General features: G+C 42.6%; 1 protein-coding gene across 1 annotated transcript in view; it reads right to left on the minus strand.

Annotated features, from left to right (window-relative positions):
- Positions 1-2267: 2267 nt before the first annotated feature.
- HS6ST2 (heparan sulfate 6-O-sulfotransferase 2) overlaps positions 2268-20588 on the minus strand; it is a 370567-nt gene continuing 352246 nt past the window's right edge. Inside the window, exon 2 of the mRNA XM_088465820.1 lies at positions 2268-5115. Coding sequence (XP_088321946.1) covers positions 4419-5115 — 697 coding nt within the window. The 3' untranslated portion in view covers positions 2268-4418. The remainder of the gene's footprint in view (positions 5116-20588) is intronic.

Below are 20588 nucleotides of genomic sequence, written 5' to 3' on the forward strand. Positions count from 1 at the left end.
GACACTGTAATGTAGCAATTTGCATGAAGACAGGCTATAGATAGAAGAAGGTGGCTGCTGATTTACTGACATGGCGCTCTCCACTGGTGTATGGTGGCTTCTCAGGTGCCGGGAAAGGGTGCCATGTATTGGGCAGCCTTGACGGTACACTCCGAGTACATAGTTATAGCCCTAAGTGGGGTGATTATGTTGTGGACCATGGAGGAGGTGCCCCTTCAGAGCTGGAGCCCGGCGGCAGGTGCCTCCATTGTCTCCCATAGTTCTGCCCCTGCTGTTCTTTATGTTTTAGACTATCCATATTCTGCCCTTGAGGGAGGGTAAAGAAGGGTGCTGCTACTGGTGTTATTACTGAACAATTTTTTGTACTACATACTTCACTTCGCTTCAGGCACGGTGGCTCGCTTCACTTTCCACAGGTTTATATTCCTCCTCTATGCCCACGTAGATAGTTAACACTGGTAGCTGACCGGCCCTGCTGTAGCGGTCACGTGGTTGTGACGACAGAGGTCCTTTCTCCAACTTGGATCTTGCAACAACCATGATCTGACCCGTGACCTGACTAGAGTGTGCACTGTGCAGCATTTCTAACCCCCTTGGTTTGGTGGACTCCTCTGTTGTTTGTGCCAACTTGCAGTGGCTGCCATATAATAAGTGTCTTATTATAAGTACTGTACACGGCCATGCATTCATATAAGGGACTGTATATTTCTGTTTTCTCAGAGTCCCACTGTTATAAATTCTACAAATAGAGAAACACCATACAGGCTGCTGAGATACCTGCCAAGCATAACTTTATGTGTAGGCATTACTTTACTTTGTGTGGCATAATGTTATCAGGGGCATTTCTATGTGTGGCATAATGTGTAAGGGGCATTTCTGTATGTGGCATAATGTGTAGGGGGTATTTCTATGTGTGGCATAATGTATAAGGGGCTTTTCTGTATGTGGCATAATGTGTAAGGGGCATTTTGGTGTGTGGCATAATGTGTAAGGGGCATTACGTGTGTGTGGCATAATTTGTAAAGAGGGCATTACGGTGTGTGGCATAATGTGTAAAGGGCATTACCACTGCGTGTGGCATAATGTGTTAGGAGCATTATTACTGTGTGTGGCATAAAGTGTAAGGGGCATTACTACTGTGTGTGGCATAATGTGTAAGGGGCATTACTGTGTGCGGCATGTGTTATGAGGGGCACTACTACTGCATTGCCTAGTGTGTAATAAGGGTTACTACTGTGTTATATGGTGCTACTACTGTGTCGTGTAACGTGAATGAGAGACACTACTGTGTGGTGTAATGTGACTAAGGTTGAATTGGTAGTACTATTGTGTGGTTACGCCCCTTCCCAGCGAGACTACATCCTTTTATTTTTTGGGTTCACCTTCAGCGTGCGCTCATACTACTTCAAAATGTGTAGGGGGACACTAATGTTCTTAATATACACAGGGCAACAAAATACGTACTTAAGGCTCTGCTTTGGTGTGCACAGATGTGTCATCCTCCTTGTTCAGCACCCCTGTCCTAAAAAATTCCTACAGTGAGCACTATCTAATCCTCCACAACTGCTAAACTAGGGATTGGTCTATTGGGAACATGCCTTCCATTTTCTTTGTGTGTGACCTACACTAATGTAGTGCCAACTATACCTAACAACCAAATATCAAATGTCTGCCTATGGCACGTTTGAATCCCCTGCAGGATGAGCTCTGTTTGTGTATTTTAATACAGAGAATGATATATACTTGTATGTTTTTAATTATTAATGTTGTTAATTATATTTGTGAGAGCATAGACTAGGTAGGAGGAGCCAGGAATAGTAAGGGGAGGAGTCTATACCTGGGGCCAGTTGCTGACGCCAAGGTGGGCCTGTGTGCTTGAAAAGCCAGGGCCTATTTTTTTCATAGTCCCACTTCGGCCCTGCATGAGAGAATGCAGCTGCGATTACATTAGCGTACATGTCTGAATCAGGCCCATAGTTCCGTCTAACGTTAAGCAGTAGTGTTTTAAATTGATGAGAAAACCAGTGCCCTACTACATTCTCCCCAAGTCACTTATGATGGGCACAAACAAGGTCAGCTCCATGCCCACAGGCCCACTAAGATCATAAAATACCCTATTTCAAACCATGGTAAAACTTACGAAACTTTCTGCCAAATCTTAGGGGCATAATCAATTACCCGCGGCTAATTGAATATGCCCCTTAGAATTTAATGAAAGTAAATAAAACAGTTTAAGAAACAAATGAAGTTGTTTATTTCAATGCACATAGCTGATAATTCCAGGTCAGCAATAAAGATCATCATCACATGGAGTTCATTTTGTCCTTGCTGTTCTCTTCTTCCACTCCACCTGCCTTATATGGGTCCAAAACTCACATCTCGGCCGGTTCCTCTGTCACTCACCACATACCATAAGTTCATATATACAGTATGGCCATTTTTATCATTTACACTGTACATATACATCTGTAACAATTATGTTCTCTAAGTCTGACACAGTAATGGAACTGTACGGTACCTGTTGCAAATACGTTGCGGCTGACCCCACGGTGAGCAGGCCATAGGAACGCATTCATGTTTCCATAATCCATATAACGACTATTGTATGGAGACGGAAGAAAGGTAATTGCTTGATAAATTGTTTTTTTTTTTTCAAAGAGCATTGTCAAATATTCTAAATGATAATTATGCTGTCACTGACCTGTGTAAGATGTGTCCCCAATTATTACGCAATCAGCCTTAACACAATTTGCATTACAAGACACTCTACACTTTTGTGGCCAGGCATAGTGGCAAGGTGAGGATATCACGCGTGGGCTACATCATAGTTTCTTATGTGTTGTCCAAGATATTTGTGATGAAGGCCAGATCTATACTATAAACATATGATTGCTAGGGAATGACACCTTTCACTAGAGAGCTATGGAGTTCTAAAGGAAGATGGTAGCCACATAAATGCCTGAGAAGGCAAGGTCTCATGATTAGGTCAGCACTGTCTTCTTTCATTATTAGACCTGACCTTCTGAGCCAAATACAGTTACTGTACAGGTAGGTTCTTGAAATGTAATAAAGTAGCATGTGCAATGTTTACGTAATTGTATTAAATAAGTTAAATCTACATTGGTATTATGCATCATTGCCGTTTTATAGAGTGGGGACAACGTGCACACAACAGTGTGATGTGTATCTGAACGTAACATAGACATCCAGAAAACCTATCTGAGCACAACATAGTCAACCAGTCAGAGGTCATTACCAATCGGGAGACGGCTTAGCTGGCGATACAGTTATTATACTTTCAATTGTTTCGTAGTATCTTCAATCTCCTGTAGACTATCATAATAGATTTTGTAGTGATTGAAGAGTAAAATGTAGATATTTCCAGACGTCTGTATGAAAACTTAAATGAATCGAATGAATATCAATAGGCTGAAAAAAAATGTTCATTAGAAATAAATATGGAATCCAATTTGCCTTCTGAGAGTGGACAGATGTAAGACTTATCTAAGACATACAGATGTGTCCTCATACACCTAGTGTAATATACCCGACGCGACTGAGCCGCTCTGAGAGGTGTAGCGTTCCACATCTTTCTTTACATTTTACGTCTAATTCGTATCACAGGCACAAATTACCACTAACATTGCACTAGAGATGTTGGTCTGCGACTGTAACCGCATAAGAATGAGTTTTGAAAACCTACAAAGTCGCCAATGGACGGCACTTGGTGTGACAAAAAGTCGCCGTCACTGCAACGCAGCACTTCCTATACAAATTCTGACTCTTTGCACTCAGACGTACCAATGTCACACATTGCATTGATCAGTGCAGTCTAGCAAAGTAGTTTTGTTGCTTCCAGTTATTTTATTTGTGCGAATAAGACAAACATTTTGAGCGAAATAGATGCTCAGGGCAGCCGAGTTTCCTGGGACCTGGCGCTCCGAGAACGGCTGTTTGGCGCGACTGAAGCCACAGTGTAATAGGACACATCTGTACAATGTTGGAAATAGGTACTGGTATTCTACACCGAGACAGAGCGTAAAGATTAGTGGCAGGGACATTCTAATTGGTCAAAAGTAATCTAGGATTCCATATTTGCTTGATAAGCAGGTCTACAGATAGAGACGCTCTTTTATATCAGCAGGTCTATAGATAGAGACGCTTATTAGCGTTACAACCTGTCATAACTAAGACAAACCAAGATTAAACTATCCCCATGTACAATAATTACAATTAATGCAAAGGCATCTGCAAAGGCAACTGATAAACATATTCAGCTTCAAGTCTATACAAAGCTTTAAATCTTTTGGAATAGACCATCCCCTATTTTTTTTTTTTTCTTGTTTTTTTTTTTTCCTTCATTTTTTAGATTTCATTGTACAGTTCACCCAGTAGACTATTTAAGACTGTAAAATCTACTACCGCCATTTTTCCACATTTCCTATGTAATCAGAGGTTGAGTTGTCCATCTCCAGTTTGTGATTAGCGTGTTTGGCACGTAAGATTTTACGTTGCTCCTGACGCTTCCGCCGTGCTTCCTGGTGTTCTTTTTGTCTCATAAATTGGTATCTTTGTAAGAAAAGGTCTTTTGCATATTCATATAACTCCATGTCTAGAAAATTCAATATCTCTATACGCTTCTGTGTCTGACCGTCTATCTCCACGCTGGACGCCCTTGTGCTGTTGAATTGGGTGAACGGTGAGATGAAGTTCATGTTGAAAGTCTTTTCAAAGAGATACTGAGTCTTCCTCTGGAATTCTGTAAGACCAAAGAAAGCCATACGTTTAAGGTTTTCTTTGGCGCTATCTAGGAGAACCTTGTTCCGTTGATCGTCTGGCATAACAGAAAGATTATAGCATCCAACCAAACTCAGGTCAGACAACATGCGAACTTGTCTGTTATTGGCTAGGTTGTAAGGGCAATCCATGAACTCTTTCAAAGAGCAGCCTGACCAATCATCTCCATTGTAACAACTGGGCAGCTCATCAGATGTCGGGGATCTTCCGTCACATACATGCAGTGAAGCTTTCCATGTAGCTCCTCTCTGAACATGTCTCCATTCACTCAGATATCGAGAAACGGGATCACGAAGGATGGTTATGTAATAAAAATTCCTGCAAAACATAAAATAAATAAATAGATATTTATATGTCTGCTGCAGAGTCTATATAAAGAAGCAACATATGCACTCTAATGAGGAAATCTAGGAACAAATCAGATATTTGTGGCCCATGAGCTGAGTTACTGTTGTTAACGAAAAATCTTGCACCAGAGGCAACATTATATATATATGGTTGCTCTTTAAATATGTCATAGCTCCAGTCACTGGTACAATCCCAATTACCTGCCAATAAAAACTCCCAGTGTCAACACTAAGGGGTAAATTTACTAAGATGGGAGTTCTATTAAGAAGTGATGTTGCCCATAGCAACCAATCAGATTCTACTTCCATTTATTTAGCACCCTTCTAGAAGATAATACCTGGAACCTGATTGGTTGCTATGGGCAACATCACTTCTTAATAGAACTTCCATCTTAGTAAATTTACCACTAATACTGTAGCTTTTATAAAAGTTCAATAAATAACTAAGACAATAAACACTTTAACAAAATATTGAAGGAAATAATTATTTGCCCTTTCAACTGTCTGATATCTAACTAGTAGGTTGATTTATCAAGCAGTGAAAAGAGTGAAGTGGACCAGTGGAGAAGTTAACCATAGCAACAACCAATTAGCTTCGAAGTAGCATTTATCAAGTAGACTTTATAAAATGATCCGAACAATCTGATTGGTTGCTATGGGCAACTTCTCCACTGGTCCGTCTCTCCAGTCTTTTCACTGCTTGATAGATCATCCCTTAGGCTTTGCTCTAATGGACAAAATGAAGTAACAATTTCTTCTTATGCTTACATGGGTCATATTAGATATTTAATTTTTCCATATATGACTAGTAAGGTATAAAATAAAATAAAACAGTAATAAAAAAAACATCTTTATTTAGCATTCATTAAGCATAAACATCACAAAAGTGAAATTAGAATAAACACTTATAGATCATAACTAGTTAGTAATGACAATGCAAAAAAACATTCTAAAATGCAGAAACTTTGCCACTAAAAACATTTCACAGCATCTGAAAATGCCACTATTCATAAAGGAGCTGATTTGGCGTTGAACGCAAGTCGGCATAATTGCCCCCACATTGTGTACATGGAAAAATAAATGCATATAGTCACCCGTACACTTGGTTTCGTAGCTGTTATCAATATCAATGCACTCTTAAGCTTGCTACACACCATATTTCATACTGCACGGTGTCATTCATTACATCGGCCTATCTGCCATGCAGAATAGCAGATGGGACGATGTGATAAATGACCGTCGTGAACGAAGAGTCGGCCGTACACACTATACGTTGTGTACAATATATCATATCATTCTGCGTCAGAATTATATATTGTACAATATACAGTACAGTGCTGTACACCAGCCGCATCCCTGGTGAAAAAGATCTGTCTGAAAACAGATGTAGCTATGCGTACAAACAAATCTACATAGCACGCAATTCTGTCCATTATACTGAACTTTGCCTAAGGGCCCAGTTACCATCCAGTTACACCTCTTGGGCAGTAAGTGGAGATGTGACCATGCTTTCTGACTTTTCTGCTGCCCACCCAGGGAGAGTGTACTGCCGTCCCCGAGTGTTTGTACTGCCGGCGGCTAATTAGCTGTATGTACTGCCGGCGGCTATTTAGCTGCCGGATGAGATACCGATGCTAGAAGCCATTACGGTCTACATCCCGACTGGGTTTGGCAAGTACCCGTCCCTAACCCTCCCCTGTCCCCTCCTAACCCTCCCTTAGTGGTGCCTAACCCTAACCTCCTCCCAGTGGTGCCTATCTCTAACCCCCCCTTCCCCTAGCCTAACCCTAACCCTCCCTGGGGGGTACCTAACCCTAAGTCCCCCCATGGGTGCCTAAACCTACCCCCTGCGGCTAACAGCTAGAAGCCCCACTTACTTTCATTTGGGATGCCGTTTGTCGGGATTTCGGCGGGGGGCTAAACATAGGTGTTGGGATTTCTACGCCTATCTGTAGTCCCAGGTTGGGCTTCCATTGTCGGGATTCTGACGGCCAGCGGTAATCTGACTGCATTCCTCCAGGAAAAGCCACCTGAGATTCAGGAGTCTCCTGGACGTTCTGTGAGAGTAGGTAAGCCTGGATGCAACTGACTCTGCATTGCTTGTACTTGCATAGGAACGGCTCGAGCATGTGCGGTGCGAAAACATGTAAGATACATCTACAAAACTGACTTGCGGTCAGCTCTGTATAAATGTGAAAACTTTAACTGGATAAAGTTATGTCTGTTGTTGTCTAAAGCTAACTATATGATTAATGTGACTGGCTTGGCTGCTTCATGATGTAAAAATGTATTCATGTACGCTGTGCTCTTTTCTAAGGTGTGTATACAGATGTGTCCTCCTTCATCGTTGCTGCGTACGCTTTGAATCGGGCCACACGGTGCGGGTAATCACATGGCGTACGTTTGTAGCACGCTCAGCGAAGATGTAGCTGGGCACATCTACAGCAAGGGAGTGGATGGCAAGAAATGGCCCAAACTTAGGGACAGGGCTCTCTATGTGTATGTGGCTAGAAAAACAGAGAATAAATACTTTGACATCTGGGCAAGATGGCTAATCTCGCCTTACAATTGTCAGGAGGGTGGATATCTGGATCTAATATGTATATTACTGGTAAGATAGATATGTCTTTGCGTATACAGCAATCATTTTCTAGCTGAATGTTCCTATACGTTACATATTACAGCAAGTGTGACTTGCAATCCAGGCAATGACTATGAATTTGAATTGAACTTCACATTTGTTGATTGTGTAGTTAAAAATTGAGACAACAAATGTACCGGTATATACTTATTTCCCTTTTATTTCATACTAATATGTTTATAAACATTTATATTATGTTTTTTTTCTGTTTAATTATTGTATGTATGTTTCAAATTTCAATAAAAAAAGTATTGAATTAAAACAAAAAAAGCTGAGCTCTTTTCTCCAAAACATTATTTCTTCTTCTCTATTTATACCAAGCTAGAAACTTGTGTTTCACAATCATCATTTAGTGGTATCTACAAACCACACTTTGCCTGTTCATATCCTGAAAGCACTTACTTACAATCAGCATGATTATACATGCCCATTACAATAATTAGCTTTATTAGGATTTATGTTCATGCCGTCAATATATTCTTTAGCATAATTCATTTTAAAGTGCAGCCTATACTACAATAGGACAATGAATAATAAATAGTGGCAGCTGGAATAGACACGGTGGCTACACAGAACAGGATTCATGTGTCATAATCTAGTATTTATAGATCGGTAGATTGACATGATTTAAAACTAAATTAATATGTATTGCCTTATTTTCTAAGCTCTTTATAGATTCAGGTAAAATTAGCTTTTAATAATCAGTGTAATATAGCCATACCCATATCACACATATAAACAAAATATAATAAACTAGCACAAATACAATTATGCCAAGTATATGACAATATGTGTTAAGGTATTCATTTAATATAACAAGAAAAGCTCATTTGGAGTTGTGAATTTGAATGCAAAAATGAAATTTTGTAGTTCAGATTTATTTCCACTAGATGTCACCAGCTAACCCTAGATTAATTTTTAATTTACAGTACAATCCGTTCACCTATGCAGTACAATATTGAGTGGTTCTTTGTGCACGATAAGCACATTCAGTTTTTATTAGAAATGCTAGATAGGATTAGTGAGATATAACTGGAACATCACGCCATGCAATGTCTAACAGCATTAGTGAGATTCCTTGCATCATTAATCTTTAACAATGCAGCCCTACCCCAAAGCATCCAACCTACACTTACCATAATAAGGTATTATCTATTGCAGGGGCTGCTGTGGATGTAAATCTAACGCTGCTGAATGAATACGTATAGTCTAATGGCAGCATCACAAATTCTTTATTCTATTGTTAACTTTGATGGACATTCTGCTAGTCTGCTGTTATAAAATGGAAACCTGATAAAAATGAGGTCATTGTGCATATTTGCATGATGACCTAATTGCACCCAACGTGCACTGTGAGTGCCCTAGCCACCTACTGAGCGCACTATGCACATAAGGTGCGAAGAGCACCTCAGTGATGGGAAGGTGGGGATCACACCGGGAATGAGAGGAGCTGGAGTGGATGAGGTGACCTTGGTCCATTTATTTACTAGTCCTACATAATTCTTAATGTTAGAATGTTAGAATCCTTATTCCAGCATTTTTGTGTTCAAAAGTAAAATAGATTAAAAATGCAAATATATCATCCTCTCATGTCCTCTTCTGCATCCAGCTCCTAATGGCTGCTGGTGACATCTCACCCAACCATGGGCCTTGCGCAGTCACTACTATCTGCTCACTGCCATCGACTGTTCCAATGCGATGGCAACTAACCATCGGATTAAAATCATTAGATGGAAATGCCATCACGATGGTTTGCACATGCTCATTAATCCAGAGTAGCACATGTGCAGTGCGGCCGGATTGAGTGGAGTCTCTGTCGGGGGAGGAGGTGGAGCAGGACCTCATGTCACGAGTGATGACGAGTCAGGACTCAGGGCAGCATCGGAACACCATCTAATGATTACCATTCGATGGCAGCAAACATTGAAACACTGCTATTGAATGGTAAAAAACACTAACATCGCAAGGAAAACATTGATGGTCCGTAACCATCGACCATTGATGTCCAAACCCAGTCGGGATGTCATACTTCCAAATCCTCCGACCTAATCCTCATATCTTTACTACAATCCCTCCCCCTTTTAAAGAAAAACATAAATATTCTCAGTGTTCTACTACAGGCACAGAAAGCAAAGGAGAACAGATCTTAATAAAAGAAAGCAAAAAAGTTGATATACTCTAGAGAATATAAAGAATAAATAAATGTTAATAACCAATCACGAAAACATGTATGAATACAAAACACTAACATATATAAAATACTTATAAAAATGTTATTACATTTAACACCTATATACAGGTCTTGTTAACAGACTAATCTCATTCTGCTTTGTGAAGTGGAATAAACATTATCTTGCAAACTCCCATACATCGGCTAGATAACCACATCATAGGATAAAACAGTGTGTCGGCCATCAATTATCATCCAGGTGGAATGGAGAATGGAACAGTTTTATTTTTTTTTAGCAGCAACACAACAGCTCAAGGAGAAATCAGTTTCCAGATGTGGAATTGGGTAGTCTTCATATATAGACCTCTGATTCTTTGTACATATGGTCCCAGGTGATCAGCTCTATCCTCTGATGCATTTCTCCAGCCTTTAATGTGGTTTCATCAGATGTCTAGCTTCCCAATTGCTCGACATCTTTAATGCCTGGCTCACTTAGTTCATATCATTTGACCTGACCACTCTCATACTAGGTACTATGTACTTCCTCCTTCGGTCTCTCCCATGTGACTTCATTTCCCACCCACTGTGTCTTACACTACCTTGACCTTATCCTTATACTGTATGCTTTAGCTACATAACATGCTTCACTCAATCTTCTAACATCCCTATAGCTCTTCAGAGGTGGATCCAGGGGGTGGGGGCAGCCTGTGTTGGAAAATAGGGTGCACCTGCAGTGACTCAAATCCACCCACCAGGTTGTAAGTGTATTTTTGGCTGACTGCCTACACTTTATATAGATGTGCCTGGCCGCTGAGAGGTAGGAGAGCATCCTGCCTGGCCACACCCATTGTGTTATGAATACAATCCCAGCAATCAGGCAGTACTTTCTTACATGCAGTGTGTAGTTGCAGAGTTACTGACATGTGTAGTAACACACTGATTGGTGGAAGGCACAGGCTATTCATCATTCAAAACTGGGAGGTCTCCATATTCTGTCTAGTGAATGGCTGAAACTGTGCACCCATCAGTGCAGGCCGCTATCACATGGTCTCAGTGCAGGCCGCTATCACATGGTCTCTGCAGCATGCAAAGCGAGTGTGAAGGACCATAGAAGGAACAAGCTATTTAATTGGGCTGCCCCCACATATCTGGGGTCTGATTTTTACACCAATATAAATAATGGAGGGGGAGGAACTTTGTATTATTATGGTATCAGGGATCTGAGCTCCGCTTTTATATTATCACTAAGGTTAGGGCGAGGTTGGGGTGGATTTTATATTACTAGAGAGATTTGGGAGGGAGTTCTCCCCCTTAAAGAAAGTCTGGATTCGTCCCTAACCCTCTATTCCAGCTACAACTCACTTCTATGCCCAACTGCACATGTTGAACAGCTCCTTTAAGATGGGATGTACTAAGCATCGCATCTGTGATGTGGTACATCCTGCCTCTCATCGGGTACATACCATGAATGATTACCGTGGTATGTACTTAGAAATTAGATTTATATCACAATGGACAGCTATCCCGATAATGGCTGACCTTTTCGGTGCCCCCGGATAGAGGGACCTCCGTGTTTAAAGATGAAGATGGCGTTACCCAACGGGACAAAGCATGCATAGTACATCTGAGAAATGCCGTAAACCTCTGAAAACTGTATTTTTGGGGGGTTTACTGCAGTTTTCACTTTAATACATCCTGCCCTTAGTGTATCTACCTCTGGCACACCCTCCCCTCCACTCATATCACGCGTTGTGCTCCCAATAAGCTCTGTCCTCGGCCTGATGCCTTTCTCACTATATACCTGTTCTCTTGGGGAAATAAGCTCCCCAGACATTCAGGGTCTGATTCTGAGTCACACTCCAAAGTGAACGCAGCAGCGTCTGTTGGCGGTCGCATGTCTGCAAGTTTATGCAAATGCCGCTACAAGCTTCTTCCCTTGTGTACATTTGTGCGACTGAGTGTGCAAGAACTGAGCCGCACACTTTTAGCACCTGAGCACAATACCGACTGGTGCGTCCTTACATGCCACCATAGAAAATTGCACCAGTTCTATGGCAGGTGCAGTTTCTCTGTCTAACCACGGCCTCCTATGCTTGCCTCTGTGAATGCAGACACTTGCATAGATGCACCCCCGACATTCCCATAATAGGCCCACTAAATGTGCACTACTAGCCAATGCCCAGTCTGCGCCCAGGTTTCCTATATTTTTACGCATGCGCAGTTGCAAATAATCACTCAACTATGTAACCATCATCATTGCGTGCGACTCAGCATCAGGCCTTCACTGCCACCTCTACACTGATGACACCCAAATCTACCTCACCTCCCTGAGCTCTTTCCCTTTGTACTATCTTGTGTAAGTTACTGTTTCCCATCATGACACACGTCCACTGTAACAAAAAGCCCAACAATCAATCACATACAGTAAAGGTGCGTACACACGGAACGATATATCTTAACGATATGAACGATAACGATATCATTCAACGATATATCATTCAAATCGTTCCATGTGTATGCAACGAACGACCAACGATACGAACTCCAGCTGGACGATAACGATATCGTGCATCGTCCATGCATGCAGGCCAACCTGGACAATATCGTTATGTCTCCATAGGGATCTGCAATCAGTGATCGTGGGTCGTTGGAGGTTTTTGGGTGTGTGGATGAACAATATTGTTCATCCAGCACACCAGGATTTTTAAAGGAAGATCGTTCAGTGTTATCGTTATCGCGGCTGATCGTTACGTGTGTACCCAGCATAAGGGGTAAATTTACTAAAATTAGAGTTTTTAAAAGTGGAGATGTTGCCCATAGCAACCAATCAGAATCTAGCTATTATCTTAAGCAAATATACCCCTTTGTGTACAAATCAGAGCTTCCTGCAAGATCAGGACACTCCTCTCCTAAAGTACTCAGGGCCCTTCAATAATCTTATTTGCTACCGTTTGTGCTATTTCTGTTGATTATAAAAACTCAGGGAAGTGGAACAGCAAGAGATGAAAATTATACTGGTTCTATGTCATACAATTTTAGATATTGCTAGGACAATTATGGGCTGCAATCATGGTAATAAAAGCCACATATGGCACACAGTTATACAGCCCTGTGCTAGATAGTTTTCCACCTGACAGTCGGCCTGATTCAGATGTGGACGCAATGCTGATATTTACACAGAGCTGAGTGATTATCGGCCAGCCAGTCATGTGTTACGGTTGCACTGCGCACGCGCCAAGGTACCTTAGTGATGCCGCTCGCAGAGAAGAATTCTTTGCAAAGTTATAGACAATCAGGGGCCATTGGGGGCGGTCACGGGGAGTAGCGGCAAAACCGTTACCATTTTTGGGGCATGTATCTGCCTACATCTATGATCCTGTATGCAGAAAATATTACGCCAGTGTCTCAGTTTCCTCGGCCATTCTTCGCGACGATAAAGTTATTCAGATGGTCGTTTATGGAAATCTGCCACCGCCGCTGTGTGTTTATACGCACTTGCTTGGATCTGGGCGTCTCTCACTAAACCAGGTGGCCACAGCATTAGCGTATTTTCTCACAGCAGCTACAATTGCATTAGCGTCCACATCTGAATGAGGCCCAAGATCATTGTCCTTCATGTAGATTGCTTTAGCCTAGCTAACAAGTACAGAAACTAAACAATTATCAAGCAGAGGAGGCCGAATCATTCTGTAATCGATTGTAAAACCTGCAGGTCAGTATAATGTTATGATGACTAGATTTCTCTCCAAAAACAATAAATATATGGTATGCAATCTAATTGTTATTATCCCTGCTGTAATTGCACAAAACATAATACTAATAATACTCAAACTATTGTGCACAGTACGAAACATATAGAATGAGTACACAGTGCAATAATAATGATATGTTACTGCCAAGCTACCATCTATCTTGCTAAAATCCCCACTAGATGTCACATCTCTGCTGTGAATCAAGCACAAATGAGCCCATTATATTAATTTTTGCAATATAATGTTTGTTTGTGAGCCTTCCCAGCACTGCCTCACACACTGCACAATCCATTAACCTATGGCACAAGAGCATTATCTTATTACACAATAGCAGTGAGAGTATGGAAGTAATACAACGGACATACTTTCCTAAACCTGATAAGCACCCCTATGCCTGATAGCCTGAACACTCACATTGCTAATGCATTGTCCAGTCCATACATTTTGAAAGATTTTAAATGACAGTAGCTGACAGAGGTATTTTGAACTAAATCTCTCTTCCAGATTATATTTACTTGCCACGGATACCTGATTCAGTAATGGCGAGACAGACGTAGGCATTTGCCCATGGATGCTGGCTTACAGGAGACACCATCTTGCCTGCCTACTTTTTGGAACTCCTACTCTGGGATATTCCAGGAAGAAAGTCCAAGAGAGCCATCTCCTCCTTTGTGGGAATCATTAAAGCGGCAATCCCCCATAGTTTATTTTATTCTTTAAATCACAAGTTAAGCACCTTTAAATCATGCACCTGATATTTTTCTTAGCCATCCTCCTGCAAACAGTGCGGCATACTTGCCCCCCCGTGACAGTATGAGAATCCCCTGCAGCTGGGGCCAGTGACAAGATTCACGCCAAATTGCATCATTTTAGCCCCGCCCCCTGCTGCACAATGCCGGAAATATCGGCATTGTGTAGCAGGGGCGGGGCCAAGCTGACACAACCACGTGGCCATGCCCCCGCTCCACCCACAAATGCCAGCCACGCCCCAGATTTTGCGGAATGTCGCCATCTATGCAGTGAGGGTGCACAGGGGTGGCGGCGGCCACACAAGGAGACATTTGTTCCCTCAGCAGCACTGCAAAGGGGGACAACATCAGCCTTAGCAGCTGACCCGGGCCCCTACCTGGTCCCTCCAACAAACACAGGTAATTAGTACTTGCCCACCCCTTCTTGGCGTCACCTGCCTACAAATCATTGTCTCCTTTTCACAATCTCTCTGGCAGGAAAACAAGTATGACACCTTCCATCATGGGCAATTTCTTATAAGGAGCACTCAGGACTATGGCTGTTTAATTCTCCCTGCTACCACTACAGGAGACAGCACCATATTGTGGCTTGTAGATATTTGCTCCATGCTTTATCAAGAATTATTACACTTTATAACTGATCAACATCTACTTGGAGCACACTCCATATTTAAGAAGACTTTTGCAATTATTATCAGGACAAAGAAATCTGCTTACAGGACAAATCTCTTGTTTTTGAACCTGCGACCACTTCTACCACGGATAGACAGGGACTGCTGAACAAAAGGGGTGTGGCCTCACCTCAAAAGGGGCTTGGCCGTGTCTCACGGGGGCGGGTCACAGGAACCTGGCCCTTGTGGCACGCCCCCATCTTTCAGTATCTCCGGCCGAGAAGAGCGCCGGGAGGCAGAGTTGCTCGGCCAGGGTTTGATGCCGGACCGGCCCATCTGGCCATCGGCATTCTGACATTTGCCAAAAGTTCCAGATGTGCAGTACAGCACTGATTTTTATGTTTAAATTGTTTGGAGATTATGAGATACATTGCTCTCTACAGTATCTTATAAGCATACTATCCTTAGGCACAACCAGCGGGGTGAGTACTACATAAGTGTGTTTATGAATATCACCTAGCTTTATACTGCTTCATAAGATTTATGTGATTTTATCTATTTTTGAAAGATTTATTGATGGTTTTATTTTATGTATAAATATTTTTCATTTGCGCAATACAATTTATTAAAATTAACCTCTAGTGGTAACTACTATATCTATAGCTGCAGTCTATTTTGCTGTTATCAGAAGAGCCTTTACCTACTTACTTCCCATGTCTGATTGTTCCTACCTGTGTTTAATCTTGGACAAACACGGGAAATACACGATTCTTAGTGGATTTACCACTAGGTGCAGTGAGCTGTGTAACCAGGCAATGCCTATTTGGGTACTTATCTTTTGCACCTAGTTTAGGGTAGGTGTACATTCTCACTGATGATGATGACTAGTTGCAAGCGCACACACATCTGGAGGTGCACACAACACTGCATAGGGGGGGAACGTATGCATGTTTTCCATGTGCGCTTCTTTTGACCGAAATACACCCACATTTATTTCCAATTCGCCATTATACCCTTACTTTGGCAATGGCTGCACCAGAAGGGGAGCAAAGCTTTGCTAACCATAGAGGATGTCTGAATGAAGCCATCCAGAAAAGCAGGTATGTATATTTCTAGACATCACAAAGGAGGGCACTTACTGTAGTATGTTACTAGATGATAAGAATTAGATACAGTATCTGCGTACTCAGGGCCTGATTTTCACGCAGATTGAGCGATTGTTTGCCATCGCGCATGCGTGTAAGCTGCACTGCACGTGCGCAGCGATCGCATTGCGATTACAGATGCACAGGGGATCTCATCACAAAGTGACTGACAGGGTGTCAGAATTTGGGGGTGGTAACGAGGAGTGGGCAGAAAAACGCAGGCGTGCCTGTCAGTTTAATCGCCGTTACATGGGCATGCATAAATTAGCCACTGCGAGTGCATACACCGCTCTGCCTGTCAAAAGAGCGCCCAAGGCTGCGGCAGGTCAGACCTGGTGCAAGGGTAAGATGGCCGCCGATGTGCGTCAATGTTACCAACATTTACGCAGGTATGCGCTATCACATGCAGGTAAAAAGACAACATTAGCATATTTTCGCTGTTGCGTTGCGTGTGAAATCGCGGCTGCGATCGCATTAGCGTCCATCTCTGAATCAGAGAGTAATCTAGTATGTGTTTCTTCTAATACTAGGCATACTAGGCACCGTCTGGCACTCCAGCATGCCCTAACTGCAAAACTGTGAGTGTGCATGCTGGGATGTGTAGTTTCACAGCAGCTGGAGTGCCACACATATCCTACCCCTGTTCTAAGGTATCTGCGAATGTGTATCATTAGTTGAGCAGGTGAATTAGTATTAGTGATTTGTTATTGTCCACTACACCAGGGCCGGACTGGTCATCGGGCTTCTGGCATATGCCAGAAGGGCCAATGGCCTTAGGACCGGCTTGATAAGAGGGGACGGAAGAGTCCCCCGCCCTCCACCCAACGGCTCTGGAATCATTAAGATATCACGGAGGCGTAAGGTGTATATGGGCCGGCGGCGGCTGTGCTGGGCCGAGAAGAGACGGGGGTGTGCCGTGAGACCAGCCCCTGTGACTCGCGGCACGCCCCCTTGCATTAACCACACGCGAGTGCAGGGCGGACTGCCAGGGCTGATATACAGCCCCAGTCCGTCCCTGCACTACACTGTACTTTTATATTTCAAAAATGTAAAGCGTAGGCACTAACAAGACTTGTGCAACCCCTCTATCATGGTCGTATCAGCTATGGCCAAATAATGCGTCCATTTGTCATTTGTACAGCCGTTTCTGTAACATGAATTGCTTTGGCAGAAGGCGGCTTTACTTTTTGTCTGTGTTATACTAGAGGTGGTCACAGGGAATCAGGACCAATCAATGAGTAAAACAATAGAGTCCAGCTGGAGACTGTCTGTATTTCCCTTATTTTGTAGCATTAAAAAAGGTAGGGGGTAAACAGAAGCGGATTCCTTCTCTCAGGGAAAATATTATAAATGCTCTGAACTAATTTTTCATTCCTTTCTTTAAATTGACTTTGCTTTACTTGCTTACATTGCCTCTGATTATTGCACTTATCCATCGACCTGTTTGCATTTGTGATAGATTTGTTAGAATCTTTAAAAGCAAATTGCACCCTTTCACATATAAGAGGTAACACTATAAGAAAAGCACAGGTCACACAGGATTCTGCATTTATAATGTATGGTTCTGTATTTGTGCTTCAATTCTCAAGCTTTAGATGTAGTAATTATAAACAGGAATCCATTTATTGGCCAATATCTATCTAGACTAAAGAACAATGCGCTGACATAAGCCAATCAAATATAGGTGTATAGAAAACCTCTAATGGGACCGATGCAGACACATTATAAAAACCATTAATATTTATGAAAACAGAAACATAAAACAATTATTTAAATAAACCACATAGGAGTACAAGTGGTATGTAAAAGGTAATATTGGCACCTAGGGGTAAATTTACTAAGATGGGATTTCTATTAAGAAGTGATGTCGCCCATAGCAACCAGATTCCAAGTATTATCTTCTAGAAGGTGCTAGATAAATGAGAAGTAGAATCTGATTGGTTGCTATGGGCAACATCACTTCTTAATAGAACTCACTTCTTAGTAAATTTTCCACCTACACTCTAATGGTGTATATACACGGTCATATAAAAAGGACGATATGAACGATGGTCGATGCGCGGGCACAGATGGTCGATATCGATCATAGCCCGTGCTTTAGAGTCCCTATAGTAAATAGGCTAACCTGGTCGATATCGACCAGGTTGGCCTGCATGCACGGGCTATGGTCAATATCCACCATCCGTGCCCATGCATCGTCATTACGTCGTTTGGAGGTTGGTGCATGTTGCTGGATGTTCGATATCGAACATCCAGCACGATCAGACAACGATATCTGATCGTTGTCTGATCTTCCCGTGTGTACGGGCCATAAGGAGTAAATTTACTAAGAATCGAGTCTGATCGAGTTTATTCTTTTTCAACTCGATTAGCATCGCTGAAACTCGGGTGAATTAGGGCTCCTGAAACTCACACATGAGTGTGCCGATGGTGAAGCAGATCGAGATATCTCTCCTGAGTAGCAAGTTTTGAAGATTACTCAACCAAGATTGCAGTGTTTTCTCTCTGCAAAATTCTCTCGAGCAAGCAGCCTGCACATATCAGTGAGATATGTGAAGGTTGCTTGTGTGTTGTAGCTGTAAAAAATGGGTTAAATGTAAAAAAAAAAATGATTTCGGGTCCCCCCAAAAACATAATCAGCCGAGGACTGCACAGCCAGTCCTGGTTCCTAAAATTATGGTTAACAAAATGTGTAGGTTTCCCCCGTAATTTTAAACCAGCACCTGGCTGCAAGGCCTGTCCTGGTTTTAAATATAGGGGGAAAAATGCGTAGGGGTCCCCCTATATTTAAAACCAACACCGGACCCAAACGGACCGGGGTGTAATGCCACAGCCAAGAGACCCTATCTCCGGGTATCCATGGCCAAAGCATTCGCACCCCAAGCTGGGGATCTCAGAGGAGATGGGGACCCCCCAAGAAGGGGTCATCCCGCTCCCAAAACCCCAGGCCTGGGTTGAAGCCCGGGGCTCTTTCCCGCACCCCTGGGCTGAGGGTATGGGGGTAATAATGTGTTAAATAGTTAAAAACTATTGTATTTTACAATGGTACTACAGGTTCCAGCATACCTGCCCTTTTGAACTTGTGGAACTACAAATGCCAGCAGGCGGCCGGCACCCGTACCTCCATTGTAAAATAAATAGTTAAAAAAAACACAGTACACACACACCGTCTAAAGTAAAACTTTATTACACACCTACCTCACTCACACATACTTACCTGTGCCAGCTGGTCGGTCCACTTCTCCCATGTAGAATCCGTTTGGAGTACCTGGAATAAAGGTCCTATACGCACCTCCATCCTCGCGCTGCTCTCCATAGCATCCAGGGGTCTTGGCAAAATAAAAAAACGGAAACTTAAAATTCTACTCCAAACCCTAATTATCACATATTTTTAGTAAGCAGATCACATTTCCCATAATTGTAATGGGAAATGTGATCTGCCTGAAATTTACTAATAAAATGTGAAAATATCCCGGGGGAAGCCCTGTGATAATAACGCCACCTGAATATGGCGTTATCCATGGTTTCCCCCGGTTCCACGACTCCTGCTCTGCTCCAACAGGCAGACCAGAGCTGAGCCCCAGTGATCAGCTGTGTGGCCTAAATCAGTGGTCGCCAACCTTAATTGAGATGTGAGCTACTTTAGAAAGATGAAACCTCCTGAAGAGCTACTAAAATTGTAGAAAAAAAAATCTGGCTAATGACTGAATTAATGAAAATGAGAAAAAATTTTCAGAGAAAATAACAATGCATTATTACAGTGATATTGTTGTAGTTTGTAAATAAAATTTAAGCACATGCACATTTCACTGTTAATTACCGGTTCCAAGGAGGTACGTGCAGTAGTGGAGCAAAAGATATAAGCAGGGCTGCTGTGTGATTTTCCAGCAGGGCTGGAAAAGAATCACTTGCCCTGCCATAGGGTAGACGCCGTGGGTGGAACCACTGGGAAGAATGTCAGTTGATTCTTGTAGAGGCTGCGGCAATCAGCTGATGTGCTTCCCTGTGGCTCCACCCGTGGTGTCGATGCCACGGGGGAGTACACATCAGAGTTCACTTTCTCCTAGTTCACTTGGCAGTACTGCAGCTAGGCAAGCTACCAAAATTAAGACCGTAGCTACCGGTAGCTCGCGAACTACAGGTTGGAGACCACTAGTCCAAATAGACCACAAGCTGATCACTGCAAAAAAAAAAAGGAAAAGAAACCCACTTACCTGATTCCAGGGACCGGTGATCCAGTGATGTCCTCTGGGGCTCCGGTCAGCTGGTCTCCCGGCTCCTGCACTGTGACCCTGGTCAGCTGCTGCATAGAACAGCTGACTGGAGTCACAGTACAGGAGCTAGCCGACCAGCTGACCGGTGTCGAAGCTGGAATT

This window comes from Taudactylus pleione, unplaced genomic scaffold (genome assembly GCF_031769625.1).
Source record: "Taudactylus pleione unplaced genomic scaffold, aTauple2 ptg000064l, whole genome shotgun sequence".
Lineage (NCBI taxonomy): Eukaryota > Metazoa > Chordata > Amphibia > Anura > Myobatrachidae > Taudactylus > Taudactylus pleione.